General features: G+C 49.9%; 1 protein-coding gene across 1 annotated transcript in view; it reads right to left on the bottom strand.

The window, feature by feature from the left end:
- CDCP1 (CUB domain containing protein 1) overlaps window positions 1-19,589 on the bottom strand; it is a 58,769-nt gene that overhangs the window by 23,836 nt on the left and 15,344 nt on the right. The window contains exons 2-3 of the mRNA XM_047850615.1: window positions 4,901-5,110; window positions 416-778 (exon numbers count right to left, since the gene is read on the bottom strand). Of these exons, the coding sequence (XP_047706571.1) occupies window positions 416-778; window positions 4,901-5,110 (573 nt within the window). The remainder of the gene's footprint in view (window positions 1-415; window positions 779-4,900; window positions 5,111-19,589) is intronic.

A 19,589-nucleotide genomic window follows, 5' to 3' on the forward strand; every position in this document is an offset into this window, starting at 1 on the left:
GTTAAGCATCTGACTTCGGCTCAGGTCATGATCTCACGGTCCGTGAGTTCGAGCCCCACGTCGGGCTCTGTGCTGACAGCTCAGAACCTGGAGCCTGCTTCCGATTCTGTGTCTCCCGCTCTCTCTGACCCTCCCCTGTTCATGCTCTGTCTCTCCCGGTCTCAAAAATAAATAAAATGTTAAAAAAAATATTTTTTTAAAAACGACTAAACGTTAAAAAAAATTTTTTTTTAAATAGAGAAGGGTGACTTCACACCAGGAGATCCGCACCACTTACAGAAGAGTGAGATCTTCCTTCAAGATATTCATACCACACTGCCCAACACCTGACCGTCTAGAGCAACGGGCATTTTTTGTTTTGGTACGTTTCAGCCTCAGCAAACGGTGGGGATGGAGCGGGGGGAGGTGTGCTCACGTTTTATAGAAGACCGGTTTGCGATGCTGAAGCCAGAGACGTTTCTCCTGTGGAACCACGGCAAGTGTAAGGCCATTTTCACCCCTTCTTGCATTTTGATGCGGGACACAGTGCCATTGCTGCAGAAGGTTCCGATTCTCACCACGGTGGCATCGATGCGGCCGCTGATGTTGTAAGTGACTCCGTCTGGGCAGCTCGCCCCCGGCCCGACCTGCCTCAGGCGAGGGACCGAGAACTGCAGCTCTAGACCAATGCTCTTGTGAGCCTTGACGTCCCAGATGAAAGTTCTGTTGACGGCGGGCAGCACCGATGTTGACGGCTGAAGCTGGACCTCCCCGAAAGGACACGGGCCTGACATGCAGTCTGAAACACAGCCACAAGAGCAAGCTTGGTCACAGATGCTACCAGGCCACGCACTGTGCCTCTCGACCCCTGTGGGAGAAGCCGGGGGGCACCGCCAGGCAGAGGCGTGATCTCCTGGCTGCGTGAGTGTTGGTGGCCAACAGCTCACTCTTGTCTGGGGAGTCGCCTAGGTCGGGGGAGCCCCGTTTGGCCAGAAAGCCTGAGAGTTGTCCTGCACCTGCCCCTGCCCCCCAAGGTGGGTAGCAGCCCACGGCCGATCGATGCCCAAGGCTGGGGGGAACAAGCCTGACCTCCCTGTTTCATGTGACAGCCTGGGGATGCCCTCTGACACCAGCATCAGCCTGTGGTTCCACTAGCTAAAATCACACCTTTGCTTCCTTCTTCCCTTGGCTCTACCCTGCTTTTCTCACTGCTTTGTGAGTGTCCTCCAAGGGTACTCTCTCGACAAATGACTTAAAAAAATCCCCCTCTCCGGGTGCCTGGGTGGCTCAGTCGGTTAAGCTTCTGACTTCGGCTCAGGTCATGATCTCACGGTTCATGAGTTTGAGCCCCATGTTGGGCTCTCAGCTGTCGGCACGGACAGAACACGCTTCGGATCCTCTGTCCCCTTGTCTTTCCCCCTCTCTTGCTCATTCTCCCTCTTTCTCAAAAATAAATAAACATTAAAAATAATTAAAAAAATTTTTTAACGTTTTATTTTTTGAGAGACAGAGCACGAGCAGGGGAGGGGCAGAGAGAGAGGGAGACACAAAATCTGCAGCAGGCTCCAGGCTCTGAGCTGTCTGCACAGGGCCCGATGCGGGGCTCGAACCCACAAACTGCAAGATCATGACCTGAGCCGAAGTCAGAGGCTTAACGGACTGAGCCACCCAGGCGCCCCCCCCCCCGCCTTTTTTTTAAAGGCTAGCAGCTGATGACATCCTCTGATGTACTTTTGTTTCCCAAGACTCTTAAAACAAAGCAAGAACGCTGTTCTCGAGGAGGAAGGAAGCATGTGGAAGCAGGGACAGAGAGCAGACACAGAATAGTAAGGCTTCCGTCGTCTCCCGTGCAGGGAATCTGAACGGTGCCTTGGCTTCCGGCCACTCTAAGGGGGCCCTTCGAACCCTTACTGCTGCTCCAGTGGGGTGTCGAAGGCACCGGCAACGTGAAGCGGGATCATGGGAGTCTTTCAGAGCTGTCTGAGGACCCCCCGAGGTCGTTCACGCCCAAACACTCATTTTTGCAAAGCAGTCCTGGAACCTCGGTGACAAGTGTGTTTGCAACGCACAGCCCCCCAGGAGGAAAGCCCGGGCTGTGGCTGGTCCGCCCGAGTTCATGCCAGCACAGTGTGCTGCCTGACCTACGAAACAGGGTTAGATAACAAGGTGACGGAGTTGGCTAAAATCAGATTTTGTGTGTGGGTAAGGATAGTACCTGTTTTTAGGAGCTCGGGGAAACTCCACTCCGTGAAGCCGTTTCTTTCTGGGCTTTGCAGCCACGCCTCCAGTGTGCCCAGGGCCCCATGGAGTGGCTCCTGCTGGGCTCCTGTGGGATCCCTTCACCCTATTTAGACAGTGGTTTTCTTTTTTAGGCTCTGGCGCATTTTGATATGAGGGTTGGAAGAGCTTTATTCCATGAGTCGGGAAATGCCACCTCTTCCTGTGCTCTAGAACAGGGAGGGGGTCAGCAAATCACAGCTCGTGGGCTCAGTCCAGCCCAATACCTGCTACTGAGAAGAGACATGTGGGACGGCGCTGCCCATACGTTTAGCTATTTTCCGTGGCTGATTTCGTGCTGTCCCAGCGTGGAGCTCAGTGGTTGGGCGGAGACGCTCTGAGATATTCACCATCCCGTCTTTTACAGAAAACGTTTGCCAACCCTCTCCTAGAATGTTCTTTTTTATTTTAATTTGAAGAGGACACGGAGAGAGGGAGAATCCCAAACAAAATCCAAAATCAAGAGTCGGGTACTCAACTGACTGAGCCCCCCAGGTGCCCCTAGAACGGTTTAAATATTATAGAAATGATCTTCTCTTCGATGTATTATAGGATCCTCTATGAAACCATCTCTAATAAACCCAAACCCCACTTTCCTCCAGCTTGCACATTTTTTTCCAACCTCCTCCTCGGTTATTTATTGATTTGGGTTTCCTACCTTTCTATGAGTCAAGCTGGCTCACTGAATTTTCCCTGAAATTATTCCTTTTATTCAGATTTTCACATTTCTACCATAATGCTGTACACAGTCTATTTTAGAAATCGCCTCTGTAAATGTCACGAAAGCAACATTTAGCCTTTCAAAGCTGTACGTTTGTATTTTCTCTGTCTGTTTTCCAGCAGACTAGTCAGAGATCTGTCTATTTAATTAGTCTTTATAGAGAACCACACCTTAGCTTTAGTTATCAGATGGAGTTTCAAAAGCTGCTGGTAAGCACTTTAATTTCTTTTCTTTTTCTGATTGCCTTCTTCCTAAGGTTTATTTCACCCCTTTCCTTGCTTATCTATTGCCTGATTCATTTATTTTCAATGGAAAGCAAAGAAATTAAAAAAAACTTAATGTTTATTTATTTTTGAGAGAGAGAGAGAGAGAGAGTGAGCAGGGGAGAGGCAGAGAGTGAGAGAGACATAGAATCTGAAGCAGGCTCCAGGCTCTGAGCTGTCAGCACAGAGCCCAGTGCGGGGCTCGAACTCAGAAACCGTGAGATCGTGACCTGAGCAGAAGTCGGACGTTCAACCCACTGAGCCACCCAGAATGCTCCAGCAAAGACATTTTTTGAGTATGGCTTTGATTGGATCCCAAAGAGTGCTCTCCTTGCTGTTACGACATCTATGTTCCTAGCTGGCATGCCCACCTTAAAACGACTAGGAAATTACACATTTAATTCTTTCTGCCTGGTTATTATATCTTATGTTAATCTCTCATCCCAAGTTCAAGCTGTGAGTAATAGTAATAATGTCAGAGCCATCGTTTGTTGAATCCTTGTGTGTCAAACATCATCAGTGTATTAGTTTATTTCACCCTCATGAGAACCCTACTGGTTGGTACAATGACTCTTATTTCACAGACTAAAAAACTAAGTCACAAAGCGGTTAAGTGACTTATACAAAGCCATGTGATGAGCTTTGATGAAGCCAGACCAGATCCCTCAGCCTCAAAAATTCTGTTTTTCCCCCATCGTGCTTCGCGGACCCACCTCTCCACCCTTATCTGCTCAACCCTCCAATTCCTTTTCTTTTTTTAAAAAGATTTTATTTTTAAGTCATCTCTACATCCAACATGGGACTCAAACCCTGAGATCAAGAGTTGCACGTTCCATCCGACTAGGCCAGCCAGGCGCCCCTCCAATTTCTTTGTCTTCCAACTCCTTGCTTTTTGCTCCTTGTCGGCAAAATTTTAGCCTACAATTAAATTAGTTTAAATTTGAGGGGCGCCTGGGTGGCTCAGCCGGTTGAGCGTCCGACTTCGGCTCAGGTCATGATCTCACGGTTCATGAGTTCGAGCCCCGTGTCAGGCTCTGTGCTGACAGCTCGGAGCCTGGAGCCTGCTTCGGATTCTGTATCTCCTCTCTCTGCCCCTTCCCAGCTCACGCTCTGTCTGTCTCTGTCTCTCCAAAATGAATAAATGGTAAAAAAATTAAAAAATAATAAATTAGTTGAAATTTGATTTTGGCTCAGGTTACAATCTCATGGTTTGTGAGACTGAGCCCCGCCTTGGGCTCTGCCCTGACCAAGGGGAGCCTGCTTGGAATTCTCTGTCTCCTCCCTCCCCCCTGTCTGCCCCTCCCCGTCTTGTGCACTCGAGTGCACGCTCTAAATGAATGAATGAATGAATGAATGAAAAGAAACCATGCAGCACAGTGGTGGCAGGCAAATCCTGGGGCCAGAATACCTCAGGGCTTGTCCTGCTGCCTTAGTCGCTATGTCATTTTAGGCAAGTTAGCGTCTTGGTGAGTTTCTCACAGGGCTGTCTTGGCGATTCAAGACCTTAACCCGTGTAAAGCACTCAGAACCATACGTGGCCACATAACAGCTGAACAGAGTGTGGAGTTTCAGAACAGCTCTTACCTCCCTAGCATTAGAGACCGGCTCAGCACCGGAAAGAGAGGCAGGGAGGCCAAACAGGTCACGAGTGTGTACTTACCAATATTCTTCTGGATCTCGATGACAAAGTGCTTCTCTGGGTCCCGGCAGTTAAAGGAAAAGACCGCCTTTTCTCCGGGTTTGATGGTCAATGTGGTTAAGTGTCCTTTAGTACTGATGATGTAACAGGGTTTCACCGGCAGCGTGGGGGTCCCAGGTTTTATGAGAACCGTAATGCCACTTCCGTGTGGCAGAGCGATCTCGGAAGCTTCTGGAAGAAGGAAGAAAAACGGGAGTGAGCAGGAGGCTTTAGATCTCCAAACGTGCTGCCCTCCCCCTCCCCCCCCCGCTGGTCCAGGGAGCCCCCCACTTTGACACCTTTGTTCCCTCCCTCCTGGTCTGAGAAGGAGAGTGATGTAAAATAAAATGTCAGTGCTGTCCTTACCGATGGGAAAGTGCCAGGCTATGGCCGATGGGGTGCTGACAAGTATCTCTTTGCTTTATTGAAAACAAATTTTTTTTAAGTTTATTGATTTTTGAGAGACAGAGCATGAGCGGGGGAGGGACAGAGAGAGAGGGAGACACGGAATCCGAAATGGGCTCCAGGCTCCGAGCTGTCAGCGCAGAGCCCAACGCGGGGTCTGAACTCACGAACTGTGAGATCATGACCTGAGCCGAAGTCGGATGCTTAACCGACTGAGCCACCCAGGTACCCCTCTTGTTTGCTTTATTACTGTTTCTAAAAATTAAAAACACTGCACCACATCCTAGATGCCTTGAGGAGTATATATTCACGTACCCCATCTGTGCAGCATTAAACAGCAATCAGAGACACTGTCACACCTCTTCTCAATATGACCAGAGACGAAAGTCCACGTACAGTCTATGTACACAGGGACATATTTGTTTGCAAAGAGCCGCTGTCTCCCGCCCTGAGCGCTTCACATGCCCAGGATATGCCTATATTCAGTAGCGGAGGCTAGGAAAATGTTTGCAGAAATTAGATACAAACATGTTGTGTCAACCAACTTTGAAAGAGCTAAAGAGGGGCACCTGGGTGGCGCAGTCGGTTAAGCGTCCGACTTCAGCCAGGTCACGATCTCGCGGTCCCAGAGTTCGAGCCCCGCGTCGAGCTCTGGGCTGATGGCTCAGAGCCTGGAGCCTGTTTCCGATTCTGTGTCTCCCTCTCTCTCTGCCCCTCCCCCGTTCATGCTCTGTCTCTCTCTGTCCCAAAAATAAATAAACGTTGAAAAAAAAAAAAAAAAAGAAAGAGCTGAAGAGCGCTAATACCGTAGACTGGGGTTCTGCAAGATGATCTGAATGGACAACACCAAGCCGGCGAGACGGTGGTTGATCATTGAACAGAGGGGTACGTACCGGTCAGGACGGGGCCCTGATTCATGAACAAGTGCCATCTCGGCCCCTTCTGTGACTTGGATCCTGATTTGGGGTCTCTGAGTAGCTGACGGCCTGGGGGCAGCGGATGATGGGGCAGTCATGTGTAGGGGAGTCCCGTGGAGGGAACCCAGGGGCTCGTGGAGACGTGCGGGGCTGATGTGGGTGTTCTGTTCCACCACGTTCTGGCACAAAGGACGGTTAGTACCTGTTATGGCACCTGCTCATGGAAGGTGCCCAGTAAGTCTTCAGCCAATGAATCAATAGCAATCTAACAAGCTATGCTTTTCCCACCCTTTTAAAAAATTTATTTTGGGGCGCTTGGGTGGCTCAGTCATTTACGCATCTGACTTCAGCTCAGGTCATGATCTCACGGTCCATGAGTTCGAGCCCTGTGTCAGGCTCTGTGCTGACAGCTCAGAGCCTGGAGCCTGCTTCGGATTCTGTGTCTCCCTCTCTCTCTGCCCCTCCCCTGCTCTCACTCTGTCTCTCTCTGTCTCTCAAACGTGAATAAATGTTAAAAAAAAAAAAACTTTTTAAGAGCAAATTTATTAAGGGGCGCCTGGGTGGCTCAGTTGGTTAAGCGTCCGACTCTTGTTTTCAGTTCAGGTCATGACCTCACGGTTCGTGGGTTCAAGCCCCCACCCAGGGCTTGGTGCTGAACGTGAAGCCTGCTTGGGATTCTCTCTCTCCCCCTCTCTCTGCCCCTCCCCTGCTCACGTGAGCACGTGCTGTGTCTCTCTCGGGCACTCTCTCTCTCAAAATAAAAAATAAATAAAATCAACTTTATTGAGCTGTAGTTTACGTACATTAAAAAGGACCCACTCATTTTAAGAGTTTTGACAGATGTATATACACATGACCACTATCACAATCAAGATCTAACAAATTTTCATGGTCCCTAAACGTTCCTTTAATGTCCCTTCGCAGTCAACTTCGGCTTCTGGTCCCAGAAAACTTATCGGTTGGTTTTGCCCGATCCAGACCTTCATATAAACAGAATCCTACAGTACATTCTCTTTGGTACCTGGTTTCTTTGCTTAGCACGTTTGTGAGATCAATCCACTGTTCCCTACTTTGTTTCTTTTTACTCCTAAGTAGTGTTGTATTATCTGTGTAGACCACGGTGTATTTATCTCCATGCACCTGTTGGGTGACAAGTGAGTTCCTTCCAGTTTTTTGACCAGCCCCTTGCTTCATTTGGATCAAAACTGCTAGCCTGCATGAGGGCTACACACACTTTCCTCCCATGGGAAGGTATGAACCCACTTGCACTCCCCAGGCCAGCAGCTATGCGATAAAATGTTGGGACTTCCGTCAGCCTCTTCTTGAACCTCTCTCCCCCTTGTTCGCTCTGCTCTGGCCTGACCAGCCAGCCGCTCTTGACGTAGTGTGGAAGTTGATCCCTCGGTCTGTGATAGTGAACTGCAAATATCTTGTCCATTTTTATCGGTAAGAACTTTACCCTCTTTGGGCCTCCATTCCTCCATTTATAAAAAGAGGGGGCTAGGCCAGAAAAAATCAACCATTTCCTGCCAGCTCCCAGTCTGTGATCAGTACCTGAGAAAGAAGTGACTTTGCAACTGTACGCATTCCCAGCTACTGCCCGGCAGCGACACATGCCTCAGGGCGCCAGGACACCAGCTCAGCTGCCTTCCTGACTTTGCTTTCAAGACGGCCTCGGTTTGCATTTTTGGAGCAAAATGTCTTAATCTCTCCAACTTCAGCTTGTACCCCTCTCTGCTTTGGTCACCGTGCTCAGTGACCGCCTTTGCCTTCTTTCTTGACCACACGAACCTCTTTCCCATCCCCAGGGCCTTTGCATGTGCTGGTCCTGGTTTCTATGAAGCTGTTTCTCTAGCAAGAGCTGGGTCCTTTTGGTCCTTCCAGTCTCAGCTCAAAGGTCATGTCTTCAGAGTGACCTTCCCTGACCAGCCTCCTCCAGTGCTCCCCTCCTCCCCCACCCCCAGTCTTCCTGCTTTTATGTCCCTCCCTGCTCTAGTCCTTGAGAGTGTTCATTTGTTTTCGCCTCCTATGATCAGAACGGGAGCACCTTCCTACTGGAAGGCAGCAGGAATTTCCCTGTCCTTTTCGGTGGTGGCCTCGGGATCCAGACAGTGCCTGCTGTCCCCATGGAGGCTGAAGTGCCGTTTAAAATCTTCAGGGACGGATCTGAAGGCTCGGGGGCTCTCTAAGACATCAGGTTAAAATGAATCCAGGGGCACGTGGGAGGCTCAGTTGGTTAAGCGGCTGCCTTCGGCTCAGGTCATGATCTCGCGGTTCGTGAGTTTGAGCCCTGCATCAGGCTCTCTGCTGTGTGTGCAGAGCCCTCTTCAGATCCTCTGTCTCCCTCTCTCTCTGCCCCTCCCCCGCTTGTGTGCACCTGTGCATTCTCTCTCTCTCTCAAAACTAAATAAAAATTTAAAATGAATCCAGATGCGTGTTCGGAAACCCAGTTGCCAGGCTTCCACGCAAGCGGTATATGTCAACCTTGTGTTCTTTTTCTGTAGTCGTGAAAACGTCTCACCACGTTATTGGTAAAAAAAAAATTCCTGGAACACCCAGTCCCGGGAGGCATGGCATGCTCTCTACGGCCTCCGACCCCGGGTCTCTGGTGGGGCTAATTCATTGCACCCAGTGTCTGGACTGCAGCCCAGCTTAGCCAGGTTATCACCTTCCTCCCCATTCTTACGTCTCTTCTGTCTCTGTTTACACCCTTTGGCCACAGCATTATATCAAAATTCCTGACTCCAGGGGCACCTGGGTGGTTCAGTTGGTTAAACATCTGATTTCGGCTCAGGTCACGATCTCGAAGTTTGTGGGTTTGAGGGCCGCGTCGGGCTCTGTGCTGTGAGCTCGGAGTCTGCTTTGGATCCCCTGTTTCCCTCTCTCTCTCTCTCTCTGCCCCTCCCCTGCTCCTGCTCTTTCTCTCTCAAAAACAAACAAGCAGTAAAAAAAACAAATCCTGACTCTACAATTATTACGGTTATTTTAATTAAGTGTTAGACCCTAAGCAGCCCAGCAGTTGCCTAATGCTGGAGGTGGGGGCAGGGGCTGGGGTCCCAGGGGGCAGAGGAGTCTTTGCAGGATGGGAGGACCATTCTGTGTCTTGACCATGGAGGTGACTGCGCATTGCACACAAATGCCCCAACTCATCAAACTGTACACTTAAAATTGGTGAAGTTTATTACATGGAACTTATGCCTTAATAAACTAAAAAGAGGAAAAAAACGTGTGTTAGAAAGATTGTGTTACTGCATAAAGTAGGCACTTAATAAATGACTAAAGGAGTAGTCATGACCACAGTTAAAATATTGCTTAATAAAATCTTGGGGGTGGGCCTTGTTTCTCTCGTGGCTTGTGTAATATTTTAAAATATCCCTAAATTAGATTTGGAGAACAAAGCCGATCTCACTACAATGCCTCCACGCAGCTTTTCTTTTCCTTTAAAAAAATTAAAAAAAAAATATTTATTTATTTTTGAAGACAGAGACAGACAGAGTGTGCGTGGGGAGGGGCAGAGAGGGAGACACAGAATCCGAAGCAGGCTCCAGCTGTCAGCACAGAGCCGGACAAGGGGCTCGAACCCACGGACCGCGAGATCGTGACCTGAGCTGAAGTTGGACGCTTAAATGACTGAACCACCCAGGCACCCCATCAGCTTTTGTCTCCTGCTTCCAGGCAGGTCAGTACCCCCAACTAATTCTGGGTATACAACAATCTGTTTTACTATTAGTGACAGTCCGGGAAAAGTGGACAATCTTTTTTAGCAAAGTTTTTTTCTTTCAGACTCTATGAAATCACGTATTCGTTCAACAAACATCGTCTGGGTTAATAGTATGTTCTAGGAAACCATACTTGGTACACATGATTTCATGACAAAAATTGCTGGAGTTCCTGCCCCCAGGGAGTTAACAGGCCAGACTGGGGGTTTCTAAAAGGCCTCTGGAGGACTTTAAGAATGATGAAGTCCCAATCGGACCTAGGGATTTCTACTGGAAACACTTTTTTTCTGTCGCTGCTGGGATTCACTTCTACTATTTTTTTTCCATATGGAAAGCCAGCTCTAATTATTGAATACACCAATCCTTCCTTCACAAATCGCTAATGCTACCTCTGTTACATGTACATATAATGTTTATTTATTTTTGAGAGAGAGACGGAGTGCGAGAAGAGGAGGGTCAGAGAGAGAGGGAGGCACAGAATCGGAAGCAGGCTCCAGGCCCTGAGCTGTCAGCACAGAGCCCGACACGGGGCTCGAACCCACGGACCGTGAGATCGTGACCCGAGCCGAAGTCGGACGCTTAACCGACTGAGCCACCCAGGCGCCCCTATATTTTTTATTTTGGGTCAAAATAACCTAGATTTACATTCTAACTCATTCTGCAAACAAAGAAGATGAAGCTTTGAAAGGGTTAAATGACTCACTTCAGTTGTACTTTATCATCTCTCAATGTTTCTTTGTTCTGCCTCCCAGGTGACCCCGCCCCCCGCCCCCCCCAGCACATTCTACTGCCCAGCAGTGGTTCATAGCTCTCCTTTAGTACCCCAGACCAGAGAATCTCCACCTGGCTTCCTCGCCCACAGGAAACACGTGCAAGAAAGCCAAGGCCCACCCACCTTTGCAGCAGGAGGGGACCATTTACATGACAGGCTGTTTCCTAAGGTCACAGCCAAGGACACATTACCCACAGGACAGCCCTCCTCATCTTCAGTGATGAATATATTAGCAGAAGGGGGAGATGGGGAGCGAGAGGCTGATGACCCAACTTTGTACCCACTTGAAATCCAGAATCCCCCCCTTCTCCGCCTCCCCCGCCCCCAGCCCTTCCATTCAGTGGCAGAGAGACCCCTCATTGCTTGAGTGAAATCACTTAAAACTCATCACAGACGCTCGGAGTTTGAGAGCATCCTGTTGCGTGCACATTTCTGTCTTCTGCATTCCCCACCATTAATCATACCATGAAATCGGAAATTCCAACACCGCGGAATAAATCTCAGCCTCCCACCCCGGCCACCGCCCACCGGGTCAGCACATCTGAGTGTTTGACAGACGTGCTGTAATTTACAGAAAGTGGTTGGGTGGGGTGGGGGTGGGGGTGGGGGCGCCTGGGTGGCTCAGTCAGGTGAGCGACCGACTTCGGCTCCGGTCATGATCTCACGGTCCGTGAGTTCGAGCCCCTCATTGGGCTCTGTGCTGACAGCTCGGAGCCTGGAGCCTGCTTCCGATTCTGTGTCTCCCTCTCTCTCTGCCCCTCTCTGTCTCAAAAATAAATACACATTTAAAGAAAGTGGTTGGGCTTTTTCTTCTTCACCATCTCTTTCGTTTGCCTCCCCAGGAACTTGGTATTTCTCTGGTGTAGTCATTTTGGAAGATCTATTACCCAGGTTCACAGAAACTCAGACAAAGCTCCAGATTCTGGTGTGATTTCCAGGTCTTCCGAGTGGAAAGAAATCCAAGCCAAGTCAAGCCCAGCCTCGTGGAAAGCAGCGAGCGGGCTCGCGGGCTCCGGGCATTCGGGAAAGCTTGCAGGCGACGGGCTTGGGGTCATGAATCACACTTCTCTTCACTCTCCTGCCTTCCGACCACTCCTTATTAGGATAACTTCGCTAGTTTCTGCCTCACCAGCGGCATCTCAGGTGGGAATTTCCAATTGTTTTAATCACCATTCATTAATCACCGTATCACAGGATATTATACAAACACCCCTGTTCTTTCTTCTCCCTGCCATCCTATGTCTTTGCAAGGGAAAGACAAGGCAAGGAAAATAAACCCAAAGAAGGGGATTCCACCAGATACACACCAGGGGACTTATCTGCTCCCAGATTTGTCCAATACAGGGTTTTTTTGTTTAAAAAATTTTTTTTAATGTTTATTTATTTTTGAGAGAGAGAGAGAGTGTGTGTGAGTGGGGAAGGGGCAGAGAGAGACAGGGAGATACAGAATCTGAAGCAGGTTCCAGGCTCTGAGCTATTAGCACAGAGCCTGACGTGGGGCTCGAACTCACCAACTGTGAGATCACGACCTGAGCCGAAGTCGGATGCTCAACCGACTGAGCCATCCAGGCGTCCCTGAGATACAGTTTAAAAGACTGACGAATGTGATTTAAAACTTTTTCGATGGGTCATAACCAGCTGCCTCAATTCTGGGTGTGGTTCCCAGCGGGGGCTTGACTTCCACTCACTCTCTGTCCGCCCCCGACACCAAGCAGCTCCTAGCAGGGCCAGGGCCCAGCCCGGGCACCAGGAGACACCTATGATGCCCTGCAGGAGATCCTGGGATGTCGAGGGAGACCGAACGCAGAAGCCAAGTGGCATAATCGTGAATCAGCATGGCTGATCAGTCACAGCCTGCGTGGGAGTCCGATTCCCAAGCAAGCCCATAAGGGGAAAAGCACTTCCGGCCACCACAGCCGTGTCCTCTCTGAGGAAGGTGTCACATTGCACGTCAACATCCCTCCCTCAAGTCTGCTGGCTGCGGCCGGCGTTTGCTCATCCGTGGCGCGGATCCCTGCCTCTCAGGTCGAGCATCAGACAAAGCAGCGATTTGGTCTTAGGGGCTGGGTTTGCAAAACACATTTTGTTAAATTGTGGGTGATCCCTCAGGGCATGGGATCATGGCAGCCCGAGGAAGTGACACCAGCAGAAGGGACACCTCGCATCCACCCTGTGGGGACACTCACACCATTTATACAATCTCTCCTGCTTTTATTCCCTGCAGGAAGCAGTAGCTGAATTCATGTACAAGCATATACATTTGCTTGTCTGCCCCACCAGACCCTACCTGATAGTCAGTAACCTTAGGCACCAAGGAAAGTCAAGGTACTCTGGGGACACTGAGGGTCAGCTATTAACTGTCTAGGGGTGGTGGTCCGGGAAGGCTTCGCAGAGGAGGCACGACTTAAGATGGGTCTTGAAAAATAAATAGGAGTTTGCCAGTCAGGGACAGCGAGATGGGTGTCGGGAAGGATCGGGGGGAGGCCAACAGCAGGTGCGAAGACAGAGGTATGAAGAACGTGGCTCCCTTGGGGCCACTCCATGGAGCTTGTTTTGGCTGGAGGCCCAGGGAAATGTGGGTAGAAGAGGCAGAGAAGACAGAGGCAGGGGACAGGCTGGGAAGGGGCGTGGTTGCGGCCAGGGACTTTGGGCTTCCCCCAGGGGACCAGCATAACTTAGCAGCTTTGCATAATGGTTAAGAGCTTAGATTCTAGAATCTCCCTGCGTGGGATGGATTCCTGGCTCTACCGGCTGTGTGTCCTTGGACAAATTCCTTAGCTTCTCTGTGCCCCGCTTTCCTCATCTGCCAATGAGGATAATACAAGAACCGTGGTAAGGATGAAAAAGTATTAATGTGCCAGGTAGTCGATCAAGGTTAGCTGCTATTGCTGTTGACAGTCTAAAGCCCAGGGCTGGGCGGGGGTGAGGGTGAGGCCGGTAAGGCACCTTGGGGCAAACCTGAAGGAGGCATTCGCTCTCAGGGCTGTGCAAGCACGGAGGCCTCCTTAGATTTTCCACGCCTTCCACGCCTGGCCCTATTCACTGCTTATCAAAGCCTTTCTGTAGGTGTTGACTCATTAGATTTCTGCAACACTTTGCAGCTCAGAGAAGTGACTTTCACTTCCCCATGTTTCCCAGACACGGGAGGCAGCTGGGACATGCTGGTCGGACCCCAGCACCCCTGCCCCGTCCATTCTACCACACCGAGCTGCCCTCTTGGAGGCTGTCAAGGTTGGTCAAGTCAACCAACGGAAGGGAGGAGGAACTGCTGTTTTCCTCTCCTCCCCTCCTCTCCTCTCTTCTCTTTCCTTCCTTTCTTCATTTATTTTTGAGAGACAGAGACAGAGAGAGAGAGAGACAGAGACAGAGCATGAGCAGGGGAGGGGCAGAGAGAGAGGGAGACACGGAATCGGAAGCAGGCTCCAGGCTCCGAGCCGTCAGCACAGAGCCCGATGCGGGGCTCGAACTCACAAACCGTGAGATCATGACCTGAGCCGAAGTCGGACGCTTAATCGACTAAGCCCCCCAGGTGCCCAGGAGCTGCTGTTTCTTACGACGCACAGTGAGTTGCTGATCGACACCAAGGAGCTGGGCATCACCACCAACATAACCTATTTAGTGGGGTCCGCTGTAGAGAGGGGGTGCCAGGCTGTCATACCATCAAATTCAGAGTCTTACTAATCGGTGGACCCGGGGCAGTGAGGCCCTGCAGATAGTGGAGGGGATAACTGGTTTAGAACCCCCTATGTCCATCTGGCAGCGAACTGGCCAGGTCTGTTTACATACTGGTGAACTGAAGGGACTGTCTTCCCAATGGCAGGAAGTCACCCACCTGCCTACCCGGAAAGAGCGAATCTCTCACATCCACATAAAACAGGACACAACCCAAGGAACTAATCAGTCTCTCCTGAGTGAGAAGCCTCTGGAATCTAGGCACCTGGCTTGCCCAGGCGATGATTACAATGAATATTCAGCGACTGATTAGTACGGGCAGCCTTTGTGCTCGTATTCGGTGTTTAAAAATCTCTGCAACCACCCCACAGAGTGGGTTGCTAACATCATCCTCCATTCTCCAAATGAAGAAACTGAGGCTCTGAGAGATTAAGGGATTTGTCCAGGTAGGGGTGGGGCCGGGTTTTGTGGCCACGTGGTATGACCCTGGAGCCCAGCACTTGCCAGATGAGTACTCTGCAAACCTCGTCCTGCCCAGGGAGTTCCACACACGGCCAGGAACCTGGTGATGACAATGGCTTGTTCTCACCGACAAAGTCAGGACGGAGTAGAACATGTCCCAGCTGCCATCTGTCCGGGGGGGGGGGGGGTCTCCAGGATGTCAGAAGGGAAAGGTGTTTGTTTAAAACAGCTAAATAAGCACCCTGCATTATTAGAAATCATTCATCATGTCAAGTACTTTGAAACTGTAGTCTGAATTTGAACTTGAGATTTAAAGTTCCCCAGGGGCGCCTGGGTGCCTCAGTCCGTTAAGCGTCCAACTCTTGATTTCAGTTCAGGTCACGCTCTCATGATTCGTGAGATCGAGTCCCACGTCAGGCTCTGCTCAGACAGCTCGGAGCCTGCTTGGGATTCTCTCTCTCCCTCTCTCTCTCTCTCTCTCTCTGCCCCTTACTGCTCTCTCTCTCAAAAATAAATAAACATTAAAAAATAGTTTTGGGGTGCCTGGGTGGCTCCGTCAGTTTAAGCATCCGACTTCGGCTCACGTCATGATCTCACGGTTCGTGGGTTCGAGCCCCACGCTGGGTTCTGTGCTGACAGCTCAGAGCCTGGAGCCTGCTTCCGATTCTGTGTCTCCTTCTCTCTCTGCCCTTCCCCCGCTCATGTTCTCTCTCTCTCTCTCTCTCTCAAAAATAAATAAACATAAAAAAAAAATAATAAAAAAAAGTTTACCGTTTCCATGGCTCTTAGAGCAATCCTAGAGGACACAGTAAACTGAAGTTCAAAGAACAATGTTACAGGGAACCTGTGTGTACTCTGAGTCAACTCGACTTGGGGAACAGTCTATCAAAACAGGGGGCTGTTGTGTCCACCCATCCATTTCCTAGTCTTAATTCCTAAACTCTTCAGGAAAGAAATTTATATGCACCGATGCAAGTTGTCTATTTTCTAAAGTAACTGAATGATCCTCTAAAGGGAATGCTAGCCATCGACAATCTTCGGGGCTTGTGTTTTGAATTATTTTTCTAACGTGGTGATCAGTGTGCATATCCAAACCTTTCTGCTGTATCCTTCTCTGTCTCTCTTTTTTTAACGTTTATTTATTTTTGAGACAGAGAGAGACAGAGCATGAATGGGGGAGGGTCAGAGAGAGAGGGAGACACAGAATCTGAAACAGGCTCCAGGCTCTGAGCCGTCAGCACAGAGCTCGACGCGGGGCTCGAACTCACGGACCGTGAGATCACGACCTGAGCCGAAGTCGGACGCTTAACCGACTGAGCCACCCAGGCACCCCAATGTTTATTTATTTTTGAGAGAGAGAGACAGAGAGTGCAAGTGGAGAAGGGGCAGAGAGAGGGAAACAGAGGCTCCGAAGCGAGCCCCACGCTGACAGCAGAGAGCCCGATGCGGGGCTGGAACTCACCAACCGTGAGATCGTGACCTGAGCCGAAGCGGGACGCTCAACAGCCTGAGCCTCCCAGGTGGCCCTGCATCCCTTCCCTTTTATGATCAAAGATGCACACCATATTAGAGATGCATGTGAGAGACGCACAACCAGGCTGTGGACGGTCTGGGCCCCGGTCTGGAGCAAATGCACACATCTATGTATAAATCGCTCTGGGACCATGGTCATTTTAAGGCTTCTTGCCAACCCAAACCATGGACTTTCACATTTAACTCCAGATCGAGTCAAAGTGCACTGGGCGAAGGAATGATTTCAAAGAGGGCCACAGAGGGAGCAAAATGGTAACAGACTGTGAACATGGGAACTGCAGAATTAAGTAACACACATAACTCAGCTTATAACCCCTGTAAATAATTCATGATGGTATGTTCCAATGCCATAAGGCCAGTTTGAACCACATTTCCATTTTATGAAATGTTAAAAAGATTCCTTCCGTCAGACCCTGAAGTGTGAGCTAGCGCAACTGTGAAAGTCAGTAAGGATCACAAGGGTGGATGGGGAAGAATCAAAGAAGCGGATTCTAAAACGCATCCGTATGTCTGCTCACGGACATATTCAGGACAGGAGGCCCATCGTTCCCTTTTCCCAACTGCTAAATGTTTACAAGTTGCTGAATCTCCAATTTCTTCGGTGTTCCCGCCCTAAAGTACTTTGTTCCACTGGCCCCACCTAACCACCAGGGATTAGCTGTTCGGGTTGAGCGGCCGACTCTTGGTGTCGGCTCAGGTCACGATCTCACGGTTCGTGAGTTCGAGCCCCATGTCGGGCTCTGTGCTGGCAGTGTGGAGCCTGTGTGGGATTCCCTCTGCCTCTCTCTGCCCTTCCCCAACTCCCAGTCTCTCTATCTCAAAATAAATAAATAGACTTTAAACCAAAACAATCTCGCGGTTCACGAGTTCGAGCCCTGCATCGGGCCCTGCGTGGACAGCTCAGAGCCTGGAGCCTGCTTTGAATTCTGTGTGTGTGTGTGTGTGTGTGTCTCTCTCTCTCTCTCTCTCTCTCTGCCCTCTCCCGCTCATGCTCTCTCTCTCAAAAATAAATAAACATTAAACAATTAAAACAACAAAACAAAACAAACCAAACCAGGGGCACCTGGGTGGCTCAGTCGGTTAAGCCTACGACTTCGGCTCAGGTCATGATCTCTCTGCCCCTCCCCTGCTGGTGCTCTGTCTCTTTCTCTCCCAAAGATAAATAAACAGTAACAAAACAAAACACAAAGTGAGCAGCAAGATGGTTAAACAAGAATCCACACACAAAAGACTACATAGTATATGATTCCGGTCATATCAAGTTCCAGAAGACAAAGCCAACCTATGCTGGCATAAGTCAGAACAGCGAATGCCCGGGGGACAGGTATTAAGTAGGAAGGGGGAAGAGGAAAATTCTGGGGTGCTAGAAGGGCATACACACACGTATAAATGTGTATGTATAAGTGTATATACATCTGGAAAATGTATCAAGCTGTATACTTAAGATTCACGTATCCTCGTGTGTGCCTCAATAAAACAGTTTTGAAAATTCAGAGAAACAATAGCTAACTGTTTGGAACCTGCTCTGATGAGAGACTCAACCCCCACCTCCCCCTCTATCCTTCCAGGCGTGCACTAAACCCTCCTGAGTCCCTCTTTGTGACCGCAGGGTGCTGGGCACGGGGTCTTGTCCACACAACCAGGAGCGTAGCGAGTTAGGCTTGTGGAAGGGGGACGCTGTGGGGTGTGTCCAAGATTTCCTCTAAGGCCACCGTTAGAAGCAGATACGTCCATCGGTACATTTACCAAGCAAGCCTGGGGATCGTAACGTGTGCTCCACTCTTTTTTCTTCATTGTGGTAAAAAAATAAATTAGAAAGAAAATGGAAAACGGGGCGCCTGGGTGGTGCAGTCGGTTAAGTGTCTGACTCCTGGGTTCAGCTCAGGCCAGGATCTCGCGGTTTGGGTGTTCGAGCCCCACGTCGGGCTCTGCGCCAACAATGCCAAGCCTGTTTAGGATTCTCTCTCTGTCCCTCTCCCTCTGCACCTCCCCCGCTCGTGCTCTCTCTCTCTCTCCCGTCTCTCAGAATAAATAAATAAACTTTGAAAAATTTGGGAAAAGAGTATTCATCTTTCTGCTACCCATGAATAAATCCCACACACTTTCTCCCCCCCTTTTTAAAATTGTGGTAAAGTAAGCATAACAGAAACTTTACCATGGTAGCCACTTAAAAAAATTTTTAATGTTTACTTATTTTTGAGAGAGAGAGAGAGAGAGAGAGAGAGACAGAGCGTGAGCAGGGGAGGGGCAGAGAAAGAGGGAGACACAGAATCCGAAGCAGCCTCCAGGCTCCGAGCTGTCAGCACAGAGCCGGACGCGGGGCTCGAACCCACGAACCGCGAGCTCACGACCTGAGCCGAAGTCGGACGCTGAACCGACCGAGCCGCCCAGGCGCCCCTGATTAATCACATTAAAGGGTACAATTCAGTGGCATTAAGTCTATATATTCACGTTATTGTTGAAACCACCCCCGCCATCCATCTCCAGAATACTTCCATCTTCCCAAACTGAAACTCTGTCCCCATTGGACACTAACTCCCCGTTCCCCTCCCCCAGCCCCTGGCGTCCACTGATCTTTCTGTCTCTATGGATTTGACTCCTCTGAGGACCTCGCATAAGTGGGAGGGGGACACTCACTATTTGTCCTTTTGCGTCTCGCTCATCTCACCGAGCGTCACGTGGTAGGCGGGCTTTGCTTTTCAACCTGAGCATCGCTGACCGCTGATTTGAGTAACAACCCAAGAGTGAGCAAAAGGACACAGGCTCAAACTCATAGCTACGCACGATATTCGCTTTGCGAGAAGGGGGAGGAAGTTTTCTCTGAACCGAAAAACGGTGTCAAATAAACTGGAAGACTCAGAAGATGGGAAAAGGTTATGAAAAAAAGAAGCAGGAGCATTTCTCTGAAACGCGGCCGGTCAGAGCGTCCCTCAGCCTGCTAGCCACCCGCGCTCAGCGACCCTGACCTTCTGGGTGCCGCAGGCCCAACAACGGGCTACGGTGACCAGTGTTCTGACAGGCCCGCATTCCTCGGCGATTAGCAACAATATCCATGAAGACGCTCTTACTTGTCCGAACAGAAGCCACACGCTGGTTAATCTTCAAGTGAGTTTCGTTTAAAATGGGCTTTTCCAGAAGGTTATATCAGCCTCTTTCCATCTTATTATTCGCTGTCCCTCAAAGATAACGTG

Source organism: Prionailurus viverrinus, chromosome A2 (assembly GCF_022837055.1).
Source record: "Prionailurus viverrinus isolate Anna chromosome A2, UM_Priviv_1.0, whole genome shotgun sequence".
Taxonomy (NCBI): domain Eukaryota; kingdom Metazoa; phylum Chordata; class Mammalia; order Carnivora; family Felidae; genus Prionailurus; species Prionailurus viverrinus.